Raw genomic sequence first — 21,492 nt, 5'->3', positions numbered from 1 at the left:
AGGAATAGAGAAGAAATTCTTTATTCCAGTGAAGAGAAACTACAAAAATCCAACAGCAAACCTCATACTTAAATGCGAAATGTTGGATGCTTTTGTCCTGAGTTTAGCAACAAGGCATGTATGTCCATTATCACCACTTCTATTCAGCATTGTACGGGAAGTCCTAGTCAGTGCAGTGAAGCCAGGAGAAAAAGTTATAAAGTTTGGGAAGGATGAAGTAAACCATCTTTATTCATAGATAACAGGATTTTATAATATTAAAATCCAAAGGAATACATAAACTTGAAAATTAATAAGTGAATTTAGCAAGGTCCCTGGATATAAGATGAACATTTTAAAAAGCAACTATATTTTTATACAGTAGCAATCAATACATAGAAATGTTAGAAATACCATTACAGGGGTGTCTGGGTGGCTCAGTGGGGTAAGCATCTGCCTTCGGCTCAGGTCATGATCCCAGGGTCCTGGGAATAAGCCCCATGATGGGGTCCCTGCTCAGCAGGGGAGTCTACTTCTTCCTCTCCCTCTGCTCCTCCCCCCCGCCTGTGCTCCCTCTCACTCTCTCTCTCAAAGAAAAATCTAAAAAAAAAAAAAAAAGAAATACCATTGCAATAGCATCAAAATGTAACAAGAGAGGAATAAGACATCTACGCTGAAGACCACAAGATATATCTGGAAAAAATTTCAAAAGACCTAAAGAAATAGATATACAATGTTTGTGACTTGAGAGAGACTCAATATTATTGCAATGTCAGTTCTTCCCAAATTAATCTATAGATTCAACTCAATCTTTGTCAAAATCTCAACATTTTTTTTCCTGGAAATTAACAAGGTGGTTTTAAAATATATTTACAGGGGTACCTGGGTGGCTCAGTCGATTAAGCATCCGACTCTTGATTTCAACTCAGGTTAGGATCTCAGGGTTGTGATATCGAGCCCTGTGTCGAACTCCAAGCTGGGCACGGAGCCTGCTTAAGATTCCCTCTCTCCCTCTCCCTGTTTCCTTCCCCTGCTCCCTCTCCCTTTGCCCCTCACCCTCTCTTTCTCTCCCTCTAAAAAAATAAATACATAAGTAAAAAATAAAATATATCTACAAATGCAAAGGATTTAGGATAAGATAATCTTGAACAAAGAGGATTGACATTCTCAGATATCAAGGTGTACTGGAAAGTTAGAATAAATTTCACTCTGATTGGATTTTTCTAGGTTCATGTTCCTGTCCCTAAATAGTTACGATTGCCAGACAGCCTTAAACCCATCAGGCTCTGACTTAGAGTCAGGGTGGAGGTCAGTCCTGTCAGATTGAATGTCATGTACATAAGGGGGGAAGAGTGGAATAGTTATTGGAGAGGCAACCGCAATGTCCACTGTGACAGCCTTCATATACATACTATTTTTATTGGACTGAAACCTTGGTAAATAAGAGTTTGACAAGTACAGGAGACACAAAAGTCTCCAGATAGACCTGCTTGCACACACACAGGAATGTAATATTGTGGTGTACTCCACATCATCGAGAAGTTCTATATGATGGAGCCTCTGCATGTGCAGATGAATGGGGGAAGAAATGGTTGGAAATAGCCAGATGCTAATGAACCCCAAGTTATGTTTGAAAGTGTTTAGACTCCATCCTATAGAATTACATAACCAAAAGTGGTTTTTAAGCAGAGGCATGATGTCCTGGAATAGAGAGAGAGAAACTGAGGTAGAGTTTGTGGAAGAGAAATGATGAGGTACTTGCCCAAGACTGACATTGAGTACTAAGGGATGCTAAACTCCTGCCTGGCTCTTCCTGTGGATAATTTCATTAGAATTCTCACCACAACTGCTGGACAAATTTCTATCTCTTAATTTTATAGATGAGGAAACAGGAATGAAATAGTTACCTGCCCAGAGTCACACAGCTAAAAAGTAGTGGTACCTGAGTGTTTTAACACAGGCCAGATGATTCCAGAGCCTGTACTCTTAATCATGATATTACACGACTAAATATCCCGAGATTTGTAGGGGTTTAATTAGTAGGCTTGGGTTATGGCTGGGATGTTGCTTCCATGAACTAGCACTACCCCGACTCTCTTCTTCCCTTAATGATCCTTTTTATTTCCTTCACTGGCTCCCCTTAACTCTGAATTGGTTTCCGATCTTTCTTTTCTAAACACTTACTCTTTCTGTGTTTGTTTTCCCTAATGGCGTCATCTATCAACTTTTATGTTGATTTGACCCAAATCTCTTATTTCCAGTCTCAATTTCTCAATCACACTCTTAAAGGTCATCACCTAAAACCCATGTTTAAATTTAAACTCATATTTTACTTCAGAGTCTCTAGATGCTTTCTGTTAATAGCAAAACTAAATGGTCTTCTGGGCTTTAGAAAAATATCTGACCCTCAGATTCCTTCACCTCTCACACCCTATCAGAAAACCAGTCCAGTCATTTCATTAGCATGTCAGAGATTCATCTCCTCACCTCCATAGTCTCTGCTCCCACCCTCTGTTAGCTCTGCATTTCTTGCCTGAATTACTGCATCTGTTTCCTAACTTGTCTCCCTGTATTTAATCTCTCATATACTCCACCCTGCATACTAACGCCAGAAAAAACTCTTACTCAGACACGCGGTTCATAATTTACTTGCCTTATTCAAGAACTTCTGCTTGCTCTCTATCACCTAATAAATCAGATTCCTGAATCAACTCTAACCCATTCTCTGCCTAAATCTGAAGACCTGCATTGCCCAGTTTCAGTTATTCTATCAAATTCCAATTCCTCTGAAATTGGAACTCTCCACCCTAGTCAGTTATCTCATTTCTATTGTCTCTTCCCCCAACATGCTCTGTTGCACACGCACCATGCTCCTTCCCATCCGAGCTATTGCTAATACTGTTCTCCTCACTTAAAATGCCTCCGCCATCTGTTCTAGGTCCATATCCCAAGTGACTCCTTCCCTAAAGGCTCCAAGACAAAGTTACATCTCTCTCTTCCAACTTTTTTAGCTTACTGCCACTGCCAAAGAAGTATCTGTCGTTGTCATCTCCAAATGTCTGTGTTAAATGATGTAACACTTTATATGTCAATATATAAAGCTATTCTATTTGCTAATTTGGGTGTATATCTTATTTTCCCAATAGGATAATAAGCTCTGATGTTCAGTTTTAAATTATCTTCTACTTTTCCTTATTCATAATGCTAATGATAATACTCAGTAAATTCCTGTTAATGTTTCAAATTATAAACACATGTATATTTTATACTTCCCTGTAAACTTAGTAGCTTATCTGAATAATCATAAAAATTGTTACTGTTCTCTTATTTTAAGGAGTGTTTCTTTTACAGAATTGAAAATGCAGTATTCTCAAATGTTTAAGACATTCTGCTTTGTATATTCAAACTATACTAAAGTCATACCTTTTAGGGTAATATTTTTAATTATTCTGGGGAAGAAAAGAAAGCCCCTGAAGGCTAACAGTTTGAAATTGAACAGGACACCACTGGGAAGGGAGAGGGTCATGGGTCGTCGTCAAACAGACAAAAAAACAATGGAGACGATTGTGCCTAAAGATGGTGTATTTTTTTTCACGAGACAGTGTGTTGACAGTTTCCTTCCTCTTGGGTCATTGTTGTCTGGTAAATGATCTGTGACAGCAAATTGATCACAAGCTTTTTCATGCAGGAGATATAATGCAGCCTTTCATTTTGTTACCTCTGTTGCCAAATGCCGAAACATTTCGTTGGCAAAATTAATGTTAGTTTAATATGTCATTTAGTGGTGTAAAGCACTGCATGTAGCTCTGGAAGCAATAATAGTAGTGATTAATTTATCTTCACCCAGTTTCAGATTTCTACTTAAGTGTGATTGCAAAAACAATAACACATTTGAAAAAATGTTACTCTTAAAATTAGGCATCTGTAATTATCATTTAAATAAATGACGCATTCAAGAATTTAGATATTGTCCTATTCATTTCAAAATTGAGTTCAATATTTAAGGTACCTACAATTCACCTATAAAAATTAATGCTGGTGTACTCATTCTAACTGAAAAGTTGCTGCTTCCTCCAAAGAGCTAAGAACTTCAAATGGAAACCAGACATAAGGTCTTTTATGTCTGATGTTTCAGCATCTACTTAAGCCAGCTAATTGGTGATTTCACATGTCTGAAAAACAGCCCAAAGAAACATTTTGTTTGTAGAGCATTGAGAATCTCTGCAATTAAATTGTTTGTAGGAAAAAAATTAGAAATGCAGTTATTTAATTGACTGTTTCGCAGATCCTGTTCAATATTTTATTATTTTTGCTCTTCCATTAGGATAGAGTAATATTAGCACAGGGAAGGATAAGTGTAGGCAGGATTGTTAGAAGAGTTGGTTTTTTCCCTCTATGAAAATGGCCAGATTCTGTGTGAAAATTAAACTGGTCTCAATTCTGGTGTTTTACTTCTCCTCATAATAAAAAGGAAATGAAAGTGATTTTACTGAAATTTGGCATAGATATTTAAGAAAACTGTTTATTGTAGAAAGAAAAGAAGTGCAAGTATGATGCTTTTATTAAAATCCTTTTTTAATGGTAGTCATGAAAGGCAGATATCTTAAACTTGTATTTTTCTTTTTATAATATACACATGGGTGTACATTTTTAACATTTATTTTGAAATATGTTTTGGAGAGTTTTTCTTTTTTGTGATTTGTATGTGTTAGTGGAGAAATTGATAGATCATTTGTTAGAAATGGCAAATCAGTTTAATGTCTTATGGCAGGATATTGTTATCTGAAACAATCTACTCTGATAAAATAATTTTAAAAAGGAAACTTGCCAATACTCATCTGATTTCAATGTATATTTTCAGATCAACTAAAGCAATCTCATTTAATGATTACTACAAGACATGGTCTGGAATAGCAACATCAAAAGCCACAGAATACTATAGAAGTCCATGTAAGGTGGTCTAGCCTTATCTTTTGTCCTTTTGTATATATTAATCTCCTAATTATTCTCAACTTGTCTTGCTTTCAAAGACTAATTGACATATAGTTATAATCAGAAGGTGATAAACTTCTCTGTTACCTCTATATATGAAACATTCAACAACTCTTAATTTAGTTTCTCTTTTGTATAGAGTCCTGGACTGAAGCCTCATTCAAAGTCAGAAAGAAAGATAGACAATTGGAGGAATAAAAGATGACGTTCTCAATCTTATGAGACTTACTTTACTCCACCCCGAAACATGGATATGTTTACACCTTCATAGCAAGAGGAGCCTTTTTGATTCTAAACACAATTATCCTCAAAGCCAGAGAAAGTATTAAGTAGAAAGATAGCAAGAAAACATATGAATCTAGGGCTTTCAATTATATCAGTCTAAGGAAAAAATCACATATATTAGGAGCTAAAAAGACAGAAGGGGAGAGCTGGACAACTTTCTGTCCCATCTAATTGAATCTTTAGTGTGCTATTTCATGATTTAGATCCAAGTAAGTTATCCAGTCTGCTGCCCTGCTATCCTGCTGAAATGGAGAATTCAGAAGTGACCCATGACTTCCTAACTCCCAGGTTCAATGATAACTTTTTAGCCTTTATCTTACTTGTACTCTTTTTTGCTATGCCTACCTGCCAGTAATTCCCAAAGCCTCATCTCTGGTCAGGCCCTCTTCTGAATTCTGCATGCATATTTACAACTGTCCATTGGACATTCACCTACATGGGTTTCAGGCATCTCCTACTTAAGATGTCCCAAAGTTAATTCATTATCTTGCCCCAAAACCTATCCTCCCACCATTATCACCTCCCTTGGTTAGTGCTAGATCACCATTATTGCATTTACTTGTCTAGACCAAAATCATAGACGCTTCTTAGAGCTCTTTACCTGCCAAATTAAGCCTTGTTTACTTTATCTCCTACAACATTAAGAGTGTTTCCTTCCCCACTCCACCCTGATGACCACTGCTTTAATCTGTGGTCTCACTGAATTTCATCTCATTATTGTGATAGTCTCATATTTGGTTTCAATAGAACAAAATATCACCAAAAAAGTTTGTAGTTTTAAGGCACAAATTAGAGCAAAAAAGTAATGCCAAGCTTAACAAATATTTAAAAATAAATTAGATCAGTAACTTCTAAGAAATTACATGTTCTTTCAGGATGTTGGGTATTATTTTTTGATCACCCATTACCTTCCTCACTAATCATAGATTAGTGGTTATGAAAAATTATTAAGGTGCTTAAAGAAACACAATCTTTGGCAACACTATCAGTATAAAGAATTTTATTACTTTTGATGCCAGAGTACATGAGTATTTATTTCATTTCATAGATTTTTGGTTGGGTGCTGCCTAGTCAACTCAGCAAACACATCTTGAGTACCTCCTGTGTGGAAACACTGAGGAACTCAGATGGGCTCCAGGAGGCAGGAACCCTTAACAAACAAGGCGTCCAGAGGCAGTTGGCACAGTCTAGGGAAAGACTCAGCATCCAACTCCTTCAACCACAAAACAAACCAAGAAAATGGTGTCTTATGGAAGAGCATGTAAATATATAGAAGCATTTGGAAACTTCAAACTGCTAAGAAAAACAAACAGAAGCACATGCCAGAACTTCAGGGAATTTGGAAATGATTGTCTTGCAATAAAAAACAATTAAAAATGGAAGGAAATAATGAAGTACCACTGACTGCAGTTTCTTCTTCAAAAGAGTTAACACTAAAATGTTTAATTTGGTTCTCATTTCCATGGTTATCACTACTTAGTATGTAATTTATCCCCTTTTGCAAAGGCAATAGCTTTACTGGCTGCCTCTAGCCCAGAAGAATTTCTGAGACTGATTCTAGCCCTTGGTGCAAGATTTCACAATCATCCTGCCTGTTCTTCCCCTAGGGATTTGTTATAAGAATGTTTCAGGAGCTTTCCTTTAATAATAACCAGCACTTAATTTTTAAAAATTAAATTTAAACGTTACATGTGCTGCTGGCCATTTTGTCTTTGGATAATTCAGCTGGATGAGATCCAGTACTATTTTTTAACAGCCTAATTTCCTGGCAATAATAAAGATGAAGTTTTGAGATTATAGAATGCTTCTTCAGCTACTGAGAAATAAAAGGGAAACTTCTAATAACTTCAGTTTCTACAGTTACATTCTTTTTTAAAAATTTATTTTATTTTTTTGGAGAGACGTAGAGGCAGGGGGGAGAGAATCTTAAGCAGTCTCCACTCCCAGCTCAGAGTCCAACACGGGGCTCAATCTCACAGCCCTGAGATCATGACCTTAGCTGAAATCAAGAGTCGGATGCTTAACCAACTGAGCTACCCAGGTGCCCCTCTACAGTTACATTCTTATCACTGCAAAGATTATGAAACTCTTGTGCATATTTTTAAAAGCTTTTTTATTCATATTGATGAGTGGTTATATTTTGATTTGGGGTATTAACTCTTTTCCATATCTTTGTGCTACAAATCTACCCATAGTCATGTGTGCCATAGTAATAGTAAGTTTATTCATGTACAATACAGTTTACAAAGTATACTCTGTATTGTTTTTTAATCATCCTCATCTTAATCTTTTATTCATTTGTCAACCAATGTTTACTGAATGCCTAATATATGTCATGCATAGTAGTATATCAAGCCTATGAACCAGGCATTATTATTATTATTACTCTGTCTTAGAGATGAGAAAACCAAGACCAAGAGAAGCTAAGTAATTTACCTAAAGTCACACAGGTAGGTGGGGATATTATATATTGGTAAAGAGTATAAATTCTAGAGCCAGATTGCTGAGATTTAATTCTGGCTCTGCTACTTACTAGCTATGTGACCTTGGGTGAGTTTCTTAACCTCTCTGTGTCAGTTCCCTGTCTGTAAAATGAGAATAATTACAGCACATATCTCATAGCACTGAAGCAATTAAAATAGTGCCTAGCACATAGTGAGTGCTCAATGAAGGTGGCTGTTATTAATTAGTACAAGTAGGCTGTCGCTCTAGGACTTGACCCAGTTCCTCTGACTCCACATCTGTTGCTCTTTTTATCATGCTATACTGCTTCCATAGTGTGGTATAAAAATGCTATCTCTATGTAGCCTGAGATTTAAATTCAAACCCCGAAGTATATGCAGTATATTTTTCAATAATTATAATTATTAGTTTATAATCATAGGCAATCATATGGGGAAATGTACTGATGATCCACTGTTCTCTGTCCATCAGTATAGAATGGCAAACAAAAGTCTGGCAGAGAACAAACCAATACATATGGTTGTGGGCAACAGCACCTTAATGACAGAATATGATCCCCATGAGGAAATATTTATGTTAAAGGGAAAAGAATTCCTTTAGACCAGTGTACCCTGTAATACTGAATGGAGGCTTCCTGGTGTTGGTTTGCTGTCATCAGACAGACCAGACACCCTGAAACATCATGGGGATGCTTGCTTTCACCCTAAAAGACTTCCCTTCTTTGAGTCTTTGAGCCGGAAATAAGGGCAAGTGTCTCCAGAATGCATTTAGATGCAAGAGGCAGCATCACCTCATTCTAATGCAGTGGTTCTCAGTCTTGACCGCTCATTAGAACCACCAGAGGAACTTGTAAAAATTCCTGTGTAAAAGGCACACCCCCAGACTGACATCAGGATCTCTGGGGGCAGGGGCTGGCAGTAGTCAAGTTTTTAAAGGTCCCCAGGTGATTACAATGTGCAACCAAGGTTGAAAAGGCTGCAGTGGGAAGAGCATGAGGTTGGAAGTTAGAGACTCCATAGCTCTGTACTGCTTCTGCCACTTACAGTTAAGTGCATTTAGGTTAGTCATTTAACTCTTTGTGCCTCATTTTTCATTTCTTTTCATTGACAGAAGCATTCCACTCTATTTTAAGTTGCTCTATGGTTAGTATGAGATAATATGTCTGAAAATAAAACATCCTAAGGCAAGTTGATGCTATAATGTTTCTTTGGATGTGACAGTCCCAGCAGTGGAAGAAAAATTTAGATCAACCTATACAGATGTTGGCCATGGAAAAAACAAAGTGAAGGTGAGGTACAGTAATCCTTAGAAGGAAGGGAAGAAATAAGTGTATTATGGAGCCAACAGAAGATGATTTTTTACCACAGACTACAAAACTGCCACAAAGACGAGATATGGTCATGATGGGGAATTTCAGCTTCAAAAACTTCTGACAAAATTTCACTGGTCCTTTCCTCCTACTTGCTCTCACGTGCCCCCTCCCCCTGCATTATTGCCCTCCTATCACCATCCCTCATTGAGCATCTTCCATGTCTAGACAATGGGCTGTGTGTTAGAGACAACATACATATTATGCTAAGCTTTTTAAGAAGTTTATGGTCAGATGGTAGAATGGTGAATGAAAAAATTATAGGGATAAAATAGGAAGCATTAAAATAAAAGTCTGTACAAATACTGTGGCATTTTTCATCTCTCAGTAGAGAAAGCAATGAAGAAGATGAGTCAATGATATAAAATTAATGGAAATATTCAGGAAGGATGACCATGCCATTTGGGGTTTCATAACATATAAGGAAGAAACTAATGCACATATTCAAATAGAAAATGTAGGAAAGGTGATTTCAAAAAAATTAAGGAAATATATGAATTATTCTTGAATAGAAACCTCAAATTTAAATTTTGTCTAAGTGGTAAAGAATAGTCCCAATGAGAAGACATTAATTTTCTGTTTGTTCATCTGTAAAGTGTATATTGTACTGATCAGCACGGGAGTTTTGACCTGCTCCGTTTCCGACCTGGGCCGGTTCACCCCTCCTTAGGCAACCTGGTGGTCCCCCGCTCCCGGGAGGTCACCATATTGATGCCGAACTTAGTGCGGACACCCGATCGGCATAGCGCACTACAGCCCAGAACTCCTGGGCTCAAGCGATCCTCCTGCCTCAGCCTCCCGAGTAGCTGGGACTACAGGCGCGCGCCCCCGCGCCCGGCTGTAAAGTGTATATTGTAATGGTAACCACTGCTTACCTACTTTACAGGTGTCCAATGTGTAGGAAGAACTCTATTAATATTAGTTACTATAATCATCTAAAGGAAATAATGAGACCTAAGAACCCTAGGGAGCTCAGATTTGCTTCCTTAATAAGGAATGGAGGAGCATAAGTCTAAATACTAACAAAAAGAATATTAATAAAGGCTATAAGAATATGTATGTAGAGGTGCCTGGGTAGCCCAGTTGGTTAAGTGTCTGCCTTCAGCTCAGGTCATGATCCCAGGGTCCTAGGATTGAGCTCCATCCAGGGCTCCCTGCTCAGCAGGGAGTTTGCTTTTCTCCCTCTGCTCCTCCCCTCACTTGTGCTCTCTCAAATAAAATAAATAAAATCTTAAAAAAAAAAAAAGTGTATGTGTATTTGTGTTTGAAGGAAGAAAAAAAATCAAAGACAGGAACATTGCTGGTGAAAATTATGTAATATTAACAGAAGAAAATGAGAACTATTCAGTTTAAATGTTTCTATCAATGACATATTTCATCAGGCTAGCAGAGGTTAATCAATCATTGTTTAGAGGGAAGCTCCAGATAAAGGTAAGTCTGGTGGAGAGCATCTAGTTGGTTAAATTGTTCAAGACTATAAAGCCAGAGCAATTACAAGAAACAGGGAAATAGATGATAGATAGATAGATAGATAGATAGATAGATAGATAGATAAGGTGTGTGTGTGTGTGTGAGAGATCTGGCTTTCAATAAATTTTATGTTAATTTGATTGAAGGCATAAGGCTTATAATTAACCACAGACATATGTGCCAGTGGTATAATGTGATTTCCAGAAAATCCTACTACAGATCTGAGATGAATTGATAGAAGTGTAGCACACAGGTCAAGAGAGGTAGTAACCCACTTACACCTTTGCTATTCAAAAGAAATCAAGATCCTGAGCCAGTTCTGGATGTGAACTTTAATAGGAACATTAACAAAGTTTACCACCAGGATGGTGAGGATGGTTAGGTCTCTAGAAGCCATGTCTTAAGATGAAGTTAAGGGAACTGAGGCTGTTCTGAGAGCTATCTTCAAATATTAGAAGGGCTCTCTCCCATGGGGAAAGGATGAACCTAGTTAGTATTGCTCCAGAGGTCAGAACTAGGATGAGTGGAAACTCAGCACTCAGATTAAGAAAGACATTGTGACCTTACTGTCTGGCAATGGAACAGGCAGTTTCCCAACGACAGAGAGGGGAGTCTTCTGTCATTGGCAAGGGATTCATTCAGAGGCTGGATTGGGTGATCATCCAATTGATCCATCCGTTGACAATTCTTTGTGGAAGATCAAGACCTATAATGTCACTTCCAACTCCAAGATTTTATTTTTTCACTTGTAGTGAGTGTGGTGTTAAACTGTGGTGTCTGTAGTTTCTATATGAGTTATTTTAACACCTTCTTCATTACTATAAATGATATATAAACAGATGTTATAATGAAAACTTTGAAGATAAATCTACTTGTTTCAAAGTTCAAGTAAAAGGAAGAAATTCATAAAGTGAGCATTGTAGTATGACTTGAACTATATAGTGTACATCATTGCCATATATCGACTTGATGAAAAGTAAATTATTTTAAACTTTGAACTATTATTAAAGAATGCATACACAACTCCTTTTTCAAAACTCTAATTTCAGTGCTTGAAGATCCAAATTTTGTTGTAGGGTATTATAAATGGAAGAAAGCTGAATTAAAACATCCTAAAGAATGGAATTTAAAGTAAGTACTTTGTATTAACTTAAATATCTATCATTTTACTTTCTACTGTCTAACTGAATCATCAGAAGAAATCTTTGGAAATAACAATGGATGCCTTTTTCTAAACATAAGAACAAGAATTAGACATATAATTTTTTTCCTTTCCTATGAACCCAGGTGGGAAACATCTTTGCTACTATTAACTTTAAAAATGTAAATTATTTGACCAGCAAAAATGGGTTTATTCAGGAATAGCAGAGAATAGCAATTTGGGATTTGCAAGCTAGGTCAAAACCACAGGGCAAGTCCAAGAAATTAGGAAGAGGAATGTCACTTTATAGAGAAAGAAGAAGTTGGGAAGAGTTGTTTTGAAAGGAAGTCCATGGGAGAAAAGCAAGTGTTCAGAATGATGCCTGTTTGGCTGAGTGGCTGGAGTAGTCAGTTTCTTACAGGAGATGCAATGTACATCTTTCCCTGTTGGTATCTGTGACCGAGGATTTTGAGGATTCTTTTCTGTTGATGATTCCTCTGTAATGAACAGTTCCTGTAATTGATGTTGGGTAGTAGGGCTCCACCTTCTGGCCCCCCAACTCCATTTTAGTGAGGGTTCTCTTTATTAATTTTCACCTATTGACTGCCAAAAATAAAGATGGACATGAGGCACAGTGAAGGACTCTCACAATACCCTCTGCATTAATTCTCTTTCGCCCATTCCCATTATCCTTATCAACATATGACTTAGAACTAGGAAAGGGGTGCCTTGGTGAGTCAGTCGGTTAAGCTGTCAACTCTTGATTTCGGTCCCGGTCATGATCTCAGGGTTGTGGGATGGAGCCCCACTTGGGGTTCCGGGCTCAGTGGGGAGTTTGCTTGAGATTCTCTCTCTCCTTCTGCCCCTTTCCCCCACTTGTGCGCATGTGCGCTCTCTTTCTCTCTCTCTTAAATAAACTCTTTTAAAAAATTGGAAAAAAACAAAACAGAACCCTGTTTATATATCACCAGTTAGCTTTTCATCCTTCTCATAGTTCCAAATATCTTTTCCTCTTCCACAGATTTTTCATTCAGGAACCAAATTATTTCATCTAACAAGGAAGTATATAGTAAAATATGAAATTAAACTATTACAGTATCTTCAGAAATCATTGACTATTAGACTACATTAAAGGGATCTTAATCTCATCTTTGGTCACTTGAGTCCTAAAGGCAGTTTTTCTTTTTCATCATACTAGAGCAAAGCCCTGTGATGTTGGCTAGGCTATAGTACTTATTTAGTCTAGTACGCTTATTTCAAAGTACTCAGTACATATTCTACACAACACAAGGGGAATTAAAGATCCCTCCTCTTTTTTTGGCATTTACCTCATTTACCTTAGTTTTTAGCTCTTTAGCTTGCTAACAAATGGAAATACGGGATTAATAAAAATAATGTGGTGTATTTTGAATTTGTGTAGAAATTGAAGTTCTTAAAAAAACATACTTTCCTGTCCTTTAACATCATAATTCAGATTGGGTTTTTCGGTTGGATATTCTTTTTTCAGTTGACGTCTGTGACAACTTCCCTTCGAGCCAAAGTGGAGAAAAGCTTTTGCATTCGATATTTTTCTGCTTTCAGAATAAATTATAGGCAGTAGAAAAGTTTTTTAAAGCAGAATTTGAAGGAGTACAAGCATGTTTTTTTCTTGAAGCCGTGTTTCAAGTTTCGTTTAGAGTTAAAGAAAGCTACTTAGAATATAAGGTTAATTTTGCTTTGACATGACTTCCTTTTTTATTTCCTTTAACAGACTGCTTTGTTTTATTTATTTGATCATCAATTCATTATGTAATGCCAGCATCCCACAGAACCCCAAATTTAGAAATAGTAGGGCCATGTCATTTTCAACTTATCCATACACTTCTATATATGGTTGAAATAATTGTGAGCTGTTTGAGTGCTAGAACACTTTTCCAAATACATTATTTTGAAGTTACAGGTCAAATTATCATGTGCATGGTTGACTTGTCAGAATAAAACTCTCACACCTTATGCCATCTGGTGGTTGATGAGAATATATTTAGATCAAATGATAGTTTTTTTTAAAATTTGGGAGTTGATTAATTTAAAAACACTAAATAAAGTTTTTGAAAGATATTACATTTAGCTGAATAATTTTATTGTGGCATAAGTATGCAACAATATGTTGCAAAAATCTAAAGTGTGATGAATCCGCTTCTTTTTCAAATAATTATTAGAAGTCTCACGTTCTGTCAAAATACAATATAATAAAGTGGTCAATTCCTAGAGACTCAAGTAGAAAATGTTTGGGCATCTTTGCAAGTGAGTGATTGGTCTATATATGCATGCAATATAGTACCATTATGCATTTCTCTGTTTTAATATTGAAAATGCTTTTTTTGCACTGAAATTTCCTGTTTAAAAAAAAAGCCAGAAAATGCAAATTAACAGCCTTTCATCTGCATAGCATTAAGGAAAAAGACCTATCTTTCCTGCTTCATATCCCTCCTCCTACTGTCCTCCCATCTCCTCATCAATCAAGACTCGATTCTTAAGCCACACGAAGTTCTTTTTTCTCACTATTATTTCGGGACATAAGATCTCTTCACCACTTTGTGCCTTCCGCCTGGGATATCTTTCCCAGCAGGGTCTTTGCTGGTGGTCTAGAGTTAGGCTTTGGTCTGAATGAAAAGGTGGAATGTGGAGTCCTTAAGCACAGGGACACAGGAGCCAGACTATCTGAATTTCAATCCTGGCTCTGCCAGTTACCAATGCCTTGATAGGGCAAGGGCAAGTTATCAGATTTCTTTGTGCCTCAGTTTCCTTATCTGTTAAGTGGCAGTGATAACTGTACCCACCCCTCAAGGAGATCGGGAGGATTAATAAATTAATACATGTAAACTTCTTCAAACAGTATCTCTTTGGTTCACTATTATTCATGCTTTTCCTACTGTGGCCCTAGTTCCATTTTCAGACAGAACACCTTTCTTTGGAGGTAGCATGGGGGGAAAAAGCATGGGCCTTAGGGTCAGACGGATCTTAGAGAAATTCTTACCCACTTTCAGCTTGTTTCCTTATCTGTTAAATAGAGATAACATGACTTACCTTGCAAAGTTGTTTTGCATTTGCTCTCTTGAGATAATAGATATATAGTCATATAGTGTTGACTTATAGACATTCAATAAATATCAGTTCCTAAGGAGAGGAGGAGACAAAAACCCACACCCCCCAACTTTTCAGAGAATAAATATAGTCTCTGTCAGAAAGAGGTTAAAATTGTAACATTTTCTCCAGTTAGAACACAGGCACGGCCACGTATCATGACCACATTTATTTTAATTCCAGCATACACGTGGTTCTTTTCCCTTTTCCGCCGCTGTGCTCTCTCCTGCCTGGCAAAGTGCATCACAAGGATGGCGTGAAAATCCAGCCCAACATCTCTTTGTGAAAGGAACCCTGAGTCAGGCTTCCACGTCCCCCCATGCTCTCCTTCCATAGCACTCTGTCCCTGTCTCTTTCAGCACCTGTGGTGGAGAAATTCATCAGTTCATGGAGAGTGACCAGGGCAAGGCCAGTATTGTGGCTTTCTATTCTCAGCACTTAACACGGTACCCGGCACCTAGCAGGCACGCAGTCGTGTTTGTTGGATGGTACATACTTACCCTGTTGCCCCACTCAATAGGTGAATTAAATGCGAAGACAGTTAACTTTTAGAAAAATTAAATGTAGACACTGACTTGTATTAAGGCCAGTTCTAATAGAAAGATAATGGTTCTATTTGGGGAATTCTAAGGGTGTAATAGAAGAGTGATTGAAAACTGGAAATATAAATGACTGTTATGAATATTTTATGCAAATTCTTAGGTTGTACACATGTTTTTAGTTAGTATTAATAGGATCCCATTGTCATTATAAGCAGCTCATAAATATTCATGAATCAATCATTTGGTTTGGTCATTTGATCATTTCTAAGGCATTTTTCCCTCCCCTGTTGCCTTGCCTGTCTCTTAACTATTCATGCAAATGCTTTATTTCTACTAAGACATGGGAAGGAATATGAATCTAGAGGCTAATCAGTAGTTTGTATTTATTTTCTCTGGAGAAAGAATGAAAGATTCAAAACTAGAAGGCAGTGCAAGCTGTTCGTTAAATATTCTTCCTTATGCACATGTAAAACTGATCATGTCATACTCTGTGGCTAATGAGTGCTTATGTGGTAATGGAAATACCTGTGCCAGTTGCCTAAGCTTTGTCAGACAGCAAGTTATCTAAATAAAAGTTACCAGTTCTGGAGTTTTACATTCTTCTCAGCTTCAGAGGAGAGTATTGCTCTTGTCCATACGTCGGAGGTGCAGAAGGAACAGGAACCAGGTATTCTTTCATTTCCTAATGGAACACCAGCCATCTGTGGAGTTGACGCCCACACTCTAAGTGTAACCCCCCAGTCGTACCCATCAGCCCCCTGCAAAGCCGTAGCAAGTCCGCCCGCAGGCTGAGTCAGACCACATCCTTGTTACACGCAGACGCAGCTCCAAGACTAAATCCCCAGCCTCCCTCTGCATCTGGGTTGTCACCCCTAAGTTTCTCCACAGAAAGGCTGGAAACGTCGATGTAGATAGTATCTACAGTTTTACTAATGAGAGAAACATGAGATTAACCAACTTGCCCAAAGTTACTGATAAACACATTTTGTATTTGAAAACTAAAACTAAATTATTTCCTACTTTCCTATTAATATATGCTTATTAAAAGCTTAAATTTTTCAGGTAATGTGAAAATATGGTCTACCCAACTGCAAGCACAGATCAAGTCTACCTTTTGTGGAAAAGGTTTTTTTGGTCAATCTCAAATTCTATTATTAAACAATGTTAGTTCCTTTCTCCTTCATAAAACACTCCTATATTTATAAAATATACTATGGACATAGCTGTACTGTATTTTAAATTAAGGGGTTAATATATATTATTCCTAAGTTCCTATCTGATTTTGCGTTTTAACTCACAAAAATATGGGATTACTATGTTTGATTCCCTTTTCTCCAGTTATATAGAAAACATTTATGCTGAATACATTACTTTAATGTATGTTTGTGCTGTCCTTTCAGGGCTTTTGAAGTTAAACATTATTTTTATAGATTTACATAATTATATATTTAATGCCTTTTTAAGGAGGAATGCTGGCTTTATTTTATTCCCCAAAGATTGAACTGTGAATGCCATCTTGTGGTTAAAGAGAGAATTAGCATTAGAATGGGCATTGGAAATGTCCCCTTTAAAAATAGACATGGAAAAAATATATAGGCAAAGGAAAAAAATCCCTTTAAAAAAATGATTTCTGTCAAGCAACTACTTAGTCTCTGCTTGAATGGTTTTAGAGACAGGGAGCTCAGTACTTCAAGGACCATTCAAATAGCTGGAATCTCCTGTATTTCTAGCTCAAATCTAATACCTTATGATACTCAACAATTCTAGATTTCTTTCATTCACTTAAGATTTTTATTGAGGACTTACTATGTTTTTTATACATTTGTCTGCAAAACCATCCAGAAAATGAGAAATTATCTCCATTTTATAAAGAAGATGTACAGAAAAAGTTAAACAAAAATTCCCTAAGATCGCACAGTCCGAAAGTGACCGAGCTGAAATTCAAATCCAGGCCTGCCAGATGCTACAACCCATGCTTTTATCTAGTAGGACCAGCACCAGTCCAGACACTGAGGACCCGGGGATGGCTTCGGATATGGGTAGTAGGCATGGTTCAAGCGGTGATACTGTGGCAGAAAAGAAAGTGTCTCCACTTGTCCTTGGAAGCAACACAAATAAGACTCTTCTTTTTTTGTGGAATTATCCTTTAACTCTCAGAAAATAGCTATTGTGTCTTTTTCCTACTTCCCGTTTTCTCTTTTTTCAGAATAAACACACCCAGTTCTTTCAACTGTTTTTTTTTAATGAATTCCACATTTTTTATTGTTCACCTTTTATGGGTTTAATTCATTTAATCAACTTTTCTCTCAGAATGTACCCCCAAAACTTTACCATGGATTTCTGGTTGTAGCACAGAATCTGGTGGGGCATTCTATATTATAAACACCATGACTTAAAGCTGCATTCCCCTTCACTTCCCAAAAGAGGGATTTTGATAGGAGTCAAAAACACATATTGGGCTTTTTTTTTTTTTTTTTTGAGAATTGTTCCTTTGGTTCTGTACCCACATAGAACACTCTTGTGAGGGGTCTCTCTGTCCCTTTCCCTCCCTACCTTCCTCTTCCCCTCAGCACCCTACCCCACCCCACCCCCAACTGTGGCCACAGAAATATGATACTTAGATTAGCTTGGGCCTTGGTCTGAGCAGGGGTGAAATTGAGGAGGGCTGTGGTTTCCCAGAGGCCTATTAGATTGTGTTCCACCTGAAGGGAGAAACAGGAAGGAAGCCAAGAAGTTCCCTTAGAACATGTTACAAAAAGTCAGATCACTAGATGGAAGGGATACAATAAGTTTTATGACCCTCCTTATGTACATAAAGCTACTTTCCAAGAACAGGTAGTAACTTACAGTGCTAACAAAATTATTACGAATTTAAGATGAACAAGTATTTGGGTTCCTAGTTTTATTTTTTAACAATAATTATGACATCTTCCTTTATAGTCATTTAATTTGTATTTCTTTAGTGACACTAAACTTTTTTTTAAAAAAGATTTTATTTATTTATTTGACAGAGAGATAACGAGAGCAGGAACACAAGCAGGGGGAGTGGGAGAGGGAGAAGCAGGCCTCCTGTCGAACGGGGAGCCCGATGTGGGACTCCATCCCAGGACCCTGGGATCATGACCTGAGCCGAAGGCAGACGCTTAACGACTGAGCCACCCAGGCGCTCAACACTAAACTTTTTTATCATTTATGTTTTCAATTATATAAAGGCAAATGGTTGAATAAAAAAAAAGAAAATATTAATACTTGCATAGTTTTTTGAAGACAAAGATTTATCAGTAAGGGATAAAATGTATAAATCAAGTTATGTTTGTTTGTTTTTTAGGGGAGTGGGAGGATTAGACGGAGAGGGAGAGAGAGAATCTTTTAATCAGGCTCCATGCCCAGCACGAAGCCCAATGCAGGGCTCGATCTCACAACCCTGAGATCATCACCTGGGCCAAAATCAGGAGTCGGATACTTAACCGACTGAGCCACCCAGGCACCCCAGTTATGTTATTTTCCAAAATCATATTTGTCCTGAGGAAAATAAGATTCCAATTTTTTGTTGTTTTTGTTTTTTGTGTTTGTTTATTTGTTTTGGTACTCACACAATGGTTGCAGAGGGCTAGAAACAGTGTGTGTTCTTGCTAGAGTGCAAGACCTCTTAATTCAAGGGGACATTGAAGAAAGACTTCAGAAGGGTCATGCCTTAGGGCTATATTAGCCCCCCAGTAAAAGCTGTTCTAGACCCATAAGAAAGTTTAAATACAATCCTTGAATATATCAAACTGACTTGTAAGATACTGAACTGCATGCTGGAACAATGAACAACCATATTTAAAAGAATATATAAGATTCCACAAAAAGTAAAATTTATAACGTCCAGAATCCCAGCCATGCAAATAAGCAGGAAAATATAATCCATAACCAAAATAAAAATCTATCAATATAAATAGATCCTCAAATAATAGAGATGATGGAATTAGTAGATATGGATTTTAAAGTAGCTATTATTTATCTTATAAAATGTACTCAAGGATTGTAAAATGTAATCAAAAACACAAGAAACAAGTGTTGACAAAGATGGGGAGAAAAAGAACCCCTTGTTCACTATTGGTGGGAATGTAAAGTGGTGCAGCCACTGTGGAATAGAGTATGGAAGTTCTTAAAAAAATTTAAAATATAATTACCCTATGATCCAGTAATTCCTCTACTGGGTATTTACCCAAAGAATATAAAAACAGTAATTCAAAAAGATATATGCAATAATATGTTTACTGTAGCATTATTTACAATAACCAAACTATGGAAGCAGCCCAAGTGGCCATCCACTTATGAATGGATAAGGAAGAGGTGGTATATATATATATATATATATATATATATATATATATATATATATACACACACACACAGTGGTATATTACTCAGCCATAAAAAAGAATGAAACCTTGCCATTTGAAACAACATGGATGGATCTAGAGAGTACAGGGGTAAGTGAAAGAAGTCAGTCAGAGAAAGACAAATCCCATATGATTTCAGTCATGTGGAATTTAAGAAACAAAACAAATCAACAAAGAAAAATAAAGAGAGACAAAAGAAACAGACTCTTAACTATAGGGAACAAACGATGGTTCCCAGAGGGGAGGTGGGCAGGGGGGTGGGGGGGTTATGGTGAAACAGGTGAAGAGGATTAAGAGTACATTAAGAGTACACTCATCACGAGGATCACTGAGTAATGTATAGAATCGTTGAATCACTATATTGTACACCTGATACTAATATAACACTGTATATTAATTATACCTGAATTTAAAAACATAAAATAAAAAGAAACAAACAAAATAAAGTCAGCATTACCTCAATAACAAAACCAGACAGTACCAGAAAGAAAATAAAAACCCCATTACAGATAAATACACCTCATATACATTGATGCAAATATTTTAGCTAATTAAATCCCATTGTATAATTATCATAAATAACATAAATATATAATTATATAATAAATAATTGTGATGATTATACATGACCAAGTGGGGTTTATGTCAGGAATGTAACCTTGGTTTAATATTTGAAAAATTCGGACAATATAAAATAGAATAAGAAAGAAGAATCATATGATCATCTCAATAAGTGAAGAAAATTTCAACATCCGGTTCCTAATTAAAAAAAAAAAAAATCAACCTCCAGAACTGTGAGAGAATAAACTTGTTATGGAAGCCCTAGGAAACAAATGCACCTTGCCTTACCAGTTGAAGCTTTCATTACTTTTACAGTATTTATCTTACACCATATTTGTTTTTGTAATGACTATTCTGCTAGGAAACATACTGGAATAATTTCCGTTGACCATTGTACTAGTGAACACTCAGAATGGCACCACAATCAAACCCTGCTACTCTGCTTGTCTGTCTGATTTAATATGTTTGCCTTATCTTTCTCAAAAGTAATGTACACTTCTCAGAATTCACTTGGAAATTTAGATGATTTCTTTTCTTCATTCTAGGTATGCTGCTTCCATGGCTCGGCTGGCTAGAGAAAGTAGAAGGCCTTCCAAAGTCAATTATCCAACTGAAAGATTCCATCTCTGCCCAACTCCAAGTACATTGAGTTCACCCTATTTGTTTTGCTTTGTTTTTAGAACTAAAATATTAGTCATAATAATAGATGTAAATTTTTTTCAGTTCAGATAAATATAAATCTGTGAGGCCTAATCTTGTGTTCTCCTTCTAAGGTTGCTTTAACTCTTTCTGACTAACCAAATAAATTCAGTAAATTATTTACATAGGAATTGGAGCTTGGGAAAAAATTGAATTACTTACGCTTTGAAGCTCACCACCCTTTAATAGGTTAATGTACAATTTGAAAATCTAAGGCTAAGTTTCAAGGTGTATAAAGGCATTCAAAACAAGAAAAACACCAAATAAACTGATCCCTAAAGATCACTGTAGATTCAGAGATATATGCAATATGGCTGAGAAGAAAGGAATAATGTTGGTTGAATTGTTTTTGGTGATCTTTTTTAAAATTAATGTTTTTTAAAGAAATATTTGGGGGACGCCTGGGTGGCTCAGTCGCTTAAGTGTCTGCCTTTGGCTCAGGTCATGATCCTGGCCTCCTGGGATCGAGCCCCACATCAG

The 21,492-nt window shown here is 36.8% G+C and overlaps 1 protein-coding gene across 1 annotated transcript in view; it reads left to right on the top strand.

Annotated features, from left to right (window-relative positions):
• UBE2U (ubiquitin conjugating enzyme E2 U) overlaps positions 1-11,693 on the top strand; it is a 51,042-nt gene extending 39,349 nt beyond the window's left edge. Inside the window, exons 7-8 of the mRNA XM_036070450.2 lie at positions 4,841-4,929; positions 11,608-11,693. Of these exons, the coding sequence (XP_035926343.2) occupies positions 4,841-4,929; positions 11,608-11,693 (175 nt within the window). The remainder of the gene's footprint in view (positions 1-4,840; positions 4,930-11,607) is intronic.
• The last annotated feature ends 9,799 nt before the right edge of the window (positions 11,694-21,492 follow it).

The sequence above is a fragment of the Halichoerus grypus genome, chromosome 5 (genome assembly GCF_964656455.1).
Source record: "Halichoerus grypus chromosome 5, mHalGry1.hap1.1, whole genome shotgun sequence".
NCBI lineage: Eukaryota > Metazoa > Chordata > Mammalia > Carnivora > Phocidae > Halichoerus > Halichoerus grypus.
The sequence above is the reverse complement of the archived record's forward strand: the minus strand, read 5'-3'. Positions and strand labels throughout refer to the sequence as shown.